General features: G+C 33.4%; 1 protein-coding gene across 1 annotated transcript; it reads right to left on the reverse strand.

The window, feature by feature from the left end:
- Nucleotides 1-4,311: 4,311 nt before the first annotated feature.
- On the reverse strand, nt 4,312-4,839 carry LOC25489945 (serpin-ZXA). The gene has a single exon (XM_013606308.1). It carries the CDS (start codon nt 4,837-4,839, stop codon nt 4,312-4,314), a length of 528 nt encoding a protein of 175 aa, XP_013461762.1.
- Nucleotides 4,840-6,028: the final 1,189 nt, after the last annotated feature.

Consider the following 6,028-nt stretch of genomic DNA (forward strand, 5'->3'; position numbering starts at 1 on the left):
AAAATAATCAATTTAATTATTAATTTAATGTTTGGTGTACCGGTCCACTCAAAATGTTGGGTGTACCTGGCAAATTCTATGGTACACCCAATGAATTTGGGTGTATCGGTACACCAAGTCGTAAAATTAATAATAAATCAGTTGTTTTTTTGAAGAAAAATAATAATTTTCTATCATTGACAACTAAGATAATTAAATTTTATTTACCAAAAGCTTCGACGAAATAAAATTTAATTTTTAAGAATTTTTATTACTCATAACAATGAATATTGATTATTTTTTATGACAAAATGTAATTTTTTTAATATAATCCTTATAAACAATGAAATGATGGTTTTTCTTATGAAATAATGTTTTCTAAAATATAAATATTGACAAATACCTTTTTATTTCATTAAAGTGATCGTTAATTTATAAATTTTGTGCAACAAGAGTACCGGTACACTCGATAATTTTGAGTGTACCGGTACAACCGTGTATTTAAATGAATAGTTTAATGATTTATTTTCTTTAGAAAAAAATATTTTCTATCATTTATAATTATAATAATTATATTTTATTTTTCAAAAGTGTCGGCAAAGCAAAATTCAAATTTTTTTAATTTTTATTACTCATAATAGTGAATATTGATTATTTTTTTCAATAAAATGTTAAAAATTTTAGTATAATTCATATAAAAAATGAAATGATGTTTTTTCTTATGGGATAATATTTTCTAAAATATAAAAGTCGATAAATATCTCCTTATCACATAAAAATTATCGTTAACTTATAGATTTATGAAATAGGTGTACTGGTACACCTTAATTAAAGGATGTACCGTAGAAACTCTCATATATACAATTTCTATGGTACACTCGATAATTTTCATGTGGGAGTGTTTTAGCAAGCTACCCCTTACCGTATATTTGACTACTTTTTAGTTATAACTTGCTAAAACATACCTTCTAAAAAATAAGTGGCTGTAGCAAATGTCTATAGGAGTTGCTAACATACACCCACTTATTTTTTATGATAATATGTAAAAAAAAAATTACTATAATTCTTGTAAACAATGAAATGATGTTCTATAAAATATAAATATTGACAAATAGCTATTTATTACATAAAAAATTATCGTTAATTTATAAAATTATGAAGCAGGAGTACCGGTACATCTCACTTTGTGAGTGTACCGTAGAAGTTCCCTATATATATATATATATATATATATATATATATATATATATATATATATATGACATTTCAAATGAGAGGACTTTATAAATGAGAGGGTGAGAGGATTAAATCACAACCGTTAGATCAAATCTAGCGGCTGATATTTATTTGAAGCAACTCCACACGTTCCGTATGCACCTCTCTTCCTTTCGCCTTCCTTTCTTCTCTCTTCCTTCACTGTTGGGCTTCGTTCTTCTTCCCTTCGCTGAACCACAAAAATGGCTTCAATTTACAATTTAGTCTTTTACAACCATTAATTAATCTTAACATATTTTAATGGATTCACTCATCTCTCGCGTTAAAACTTCCTCTCTATTCAGACCTATTTTTGCAAACCTAAGCACGGAGACACCCATGCATCACCACCGGTTCTGTAATACTGTAGCCGTAATTCGGAAATTGCCAATCCATCTCCACCGATTATTCTGCATGTACTACAAAGAGATTCAGATCTATTTCTGGATTTTACAGAGAGAAGAGAAAAATACCCTTTTTGACGTCAAGCGTACTTCACTTAGGTTTTAATATGGGATCTTGTCACTCTAATGTCCTCCAGCGTATTTCACCATTGCCGAAGCTTTTACTATGATTTTCTATTGTACATTAGTTGAATTAGTTTTCACCAAAGATTCTTAAGCTTTTCGCTGGTATTAGTAACAACCCATAGGGGAATGAAAAATTAGGTATTTGAATTTGCAATTTTTCAATTAGAATGATAAGGAAGAATCGATAATAAATAACAATCAAGAAGATAGTGACCAATTTGTGTTAATTTTAGAGCAGCAAGTATGCAAATTTGGACGATACAGGAAGAAGAGAGTGGAACAAGAGGAAGAAGACGTGCTTATAGAATGGAGGGCGAACATGTGTATCTTTAATGAGCAAGTAAATCTTGACCATTTATTTTAATCAAATGGTTAATAAGTGAGAATGGCATTTATATATATATATATATATATATATATATATATATATAAAAGTGAGAATGACATTTATATATAAGAATGATAAGAATATTTATCAGCCATTAGATTAAAAAACAAAGGTTGTGATTTAAACACTAAATATACACCCTAGCACACCACATGAAACGCTCTCTCGTCTTCCTCTTTTCTTCCACGATGGCAAAGGCAGATCTGCCCCCACCATTGAACTCAAACTCCAACCATGATCAATTTTTGTTTTCAAATCTTAATCAATTTTACCCAACGTCAAACTCCAACCCTTAATCAACTTGTTTCAAATCAAATATACACAAACTTTTCACCGCTAATCAAATTAAACTGAGAGAAGCGGCGGCAAGGGTGACGAAGAAGGTGGTTGTCGGATTTGAGAAGTATATGGGTCAAGAGGTGGAAGGCTGGAGACACGAAGGAGAAGAAGAAAGAACAAGCACAATGAAAAAAGCTTTTGCGTGAGTTTGGAGGATTTGCACTCTTTTAATCTCAGCCCTTAAATTTAAATCCAAAAAGCTACTATTTATTCTTATCATTATCACGTAAAGTTACTGTTCTCACCTGATATGCCCCATATATATATTATCACTAGTCGAACGGTAAAAAAGAACGAAAAACGATAATACGTTTGGATCATATCGTCAGAATTGTATTTTACATGGGCATGCTTGGTCTGGATGTCGTTCTTGATCACAGGGAGAAGGTCGCTTGGAGGAGTATCATGAGTAGAAAATTCTTCATTCGAGGTGGCTCCGAGCTTAGCTAAAAAGTCTGCACATTGATTCCCTTCTCTGAGACAGTGATAAACGGAGAAATTGCTTGTGGAAAAGAGATCCTTAATATCTTGGGTTAAAATAGTATAGACATGATAAATGGAAGCATGCTCATTGAGAAATTTAATGGAGAGCATGGAATATGAGTAACAAACCATTTCGTCAATGCCTGATTCTATGGGCAGAAGAAGACCATGATGGATTGCAGTAAGCTCGGCAAACAAAATGTCAGATGTTGTTTCAAAAATTCATGCATAGCTCATTAATATTTGGGCCGAGCTCAAATTTGGCGGCCTATTTAGGAAACGAGGCAGATCGCTCCAACCTATTTATATGTGCTGGCCCACGTGGGCTGAATAGGCAGCCCATTTGTCAGCACGACTCACGAATCCAACATACATGTAATCAAAATTTCCCCTCTCTCCCCCTTGCTCTTTTGAACCAAACATATATGTAATTGAAATTTCTCTCCTCACCTCACCTCCCTTCCCTTTGAGATACAATGGATATGAGTTTATTTTATTTCAAAATACCAGAACTATGATTAATTGCTTATGTAGAGGCAAGTATTTTGTCAGATCCTCATAATGATAGACCACAAGCAAGTTACTAGTGTGCAAGTGGAGATACATTCATTTCATGGAGATTTATTAAGCTCCTTTTAGCACTAAACGAGGTAAGTAGAGAATGTGTTTGATTAAGGTCCTGGGTTCAACGCATGCAAAATAATTGTTAATTATCTTCCAAAAATGGATACAACAATCGTTTATGAAGATAATACGACATGCATTGCTCAGCTGAAATATAGATACATTGAAGGAGACCGAACAAAACATATTTCTCCAAGATTATTTTGAACAAATGATCTTTAGAATAATGGTGATATTAATATTCAACAAATTATTTTGTGCGAAAATCTTGCACACCTCATTCAAAGTAGCTCTGAAGTTTTTTTTTTTTTTTTTTTTTTTTGCGAAATTGATATAAAAGATTGCTCTTCGTCGTCTCAGATATAATTGTCTTCATGAGGAGAAATAAACATCTTCTATACTTTTTTTTTTTTTTTTTTTTCTGGTAAGACTATTGTCTTCATAGGGAAGACCATTTAGTTTACCTGACAAGACTTTTAACGAGGTAATTCACATGAAAATGATGTTGAACATTTTTTCCTTAACTATAATTTTTTTTAGATGTCGTACTCTTTTTCCTTCATAAGAATTTTTTTCTATGATAGAACTCACCTATAACATAAATATACACATAATATAACAATATAATACTCTCTTTTATCTTTCGCTCCTCTCTATTCTTGTTCCTGTACAAAAAGTCTAATAAGAGGGAGCAAATATTGTTTTCTTGTCCGGTCAATTAGTCTCGATTGTTGGATAAAGATTCTTTAATAGACAATCACCCATACACATGCAAAGTGTCACTACAGCAGCACTAGCCGAAGCAACTTTAGTGCCTTTCTCATTTACTTCAATGAAATACTTCTGAAATATGTTGGAAACAAAAAGGTTTTGACCCGCTAGAAAGTCCATCATTTTTGTTAAACCTCCGAGGGAGAAAGGTAAAATCACTCCTAACTCCTTCAACATATCAGAAGTTTCAAGCCAAATTGAAAATTTGAATCTTGGAATTTTGAAGTTTCTCACTTTCTTTTGAATAACTGGAAGATTGTGTTCTAGTAACTCAAATTTAGAAGCCATGTTCTCAACCAAATCTGTCAATCCATCTTTTGCATTTGGAAGAAAAATGTACATGGAGAAATGGCGCTTATCTTCACCTTGCCTATAAGAAAGACGAAGTACTTTGAAATCATGGAAAACACTAATAAATTGATCCTTCATGTTAGTCATGAAGGGAACTTTGATTGAGCTGCCATTTGCCATTTAGAAGGTGGAAATCATAATCTTTAGTCATCGGAATATCAAATGGATCATCCCAATCCCATGCTACTTTAAAGTGCATTGCATTTGTAAGTACTGAGTCTGGTTAAGTTGTGGACCGATCTTGGAGGAAAAATTTCTTTAATAAAACCATTTGTCTCATTTTTGGCCCATAAATTTACTTCTTTAGCCACTTCATCAGCCTTTAAACCCATATCAAATTTAAAAATCAGTTATGCAAATAGATCAATTGAATTATTTTCACAATTCTTTCAATTTTCAAGATAATAAATTAACTTTTTGTCAGTATAATTTTCACATATTACGGTGGAAAACAATAAGGAGAGGACAGTTGCATTTGTCAATTATTTTCATAGAAGTTGATACTTGCTGTTCTAAAATCATCTTATTATAGTTGTATGCTGAAGGAGACAGTGATCGTAATAATAATCATCTCTTCCTTCTAAATAAACAGAGTTATGTTTTCAAAAGTTATGAGTCAAACTAAGGGGAAAATAACAAACACTTCCAAGTTCCAATATCCAAAATCGACATAATAGCTATTAATCAAACTTTAGGAAATACCTTATTGTGACACAATCACATATAGAAAAGACAATGGATATACATACCTTGTTGTTTTGGAAATCAACGGAAGCCAAATTGGCTTTGTAATCAGTAGCTAGCTACAATTTGTTTGAAGGAAGGTTGAAGAGAAAGGGTTTGTTCAACCCACACGCCATTGACGAAAGAGAGGCGAGGTCCATCGGTGGGAGAAGCATCCTTGAGTACGACTGAAAGGAGATGAGAGGCGAAGGAGTTGAGATGTTCAGTGGACTTGGACCCAAGGAAGTCGAGAAGCTCTTGTTGTGTGGGACCCTCAGAGCCAGCAGCGTTGATGCTTAGCACGGTGTGTAGCGTCAAAGGCGAAAACACAACATTCTTTTCTTTAAAATTTTGTTTGGAGAACAAATGGCTGGCCATGGTCATGGAAACCTTGGTTAGGTCGTTGATTATATCACCAGACACTTCATCGCCAGGCTTTAAGTCTGCAGCTGCAGAGTGATCCTTCGGCAACCACTGAGACCTTCTATGTCCGCTCCTCCAGATATGGCTCTTCCACTCCACTCTCTTCCTCTCCTTCCGCTCAGATGTTTTGTTCTCCGAATCCCTCCCTGTGCTGCCGTTATGG

Source organism: Medicago truncatula, chromosome 3 (genome assembly GCF_003473485.1).
Source record: "Medicago truncatula cultivar Jemalong A17 chromosome 3, MtrunA17r5.0-ANR, whole genome shotgun sequence".
Lineage (NCBI taxonomy): Eukaryota > Viridiplantae > Streptophyta > Magnoliopsida > Fabales > Fabaceae > Medicago > Medicago truncatula.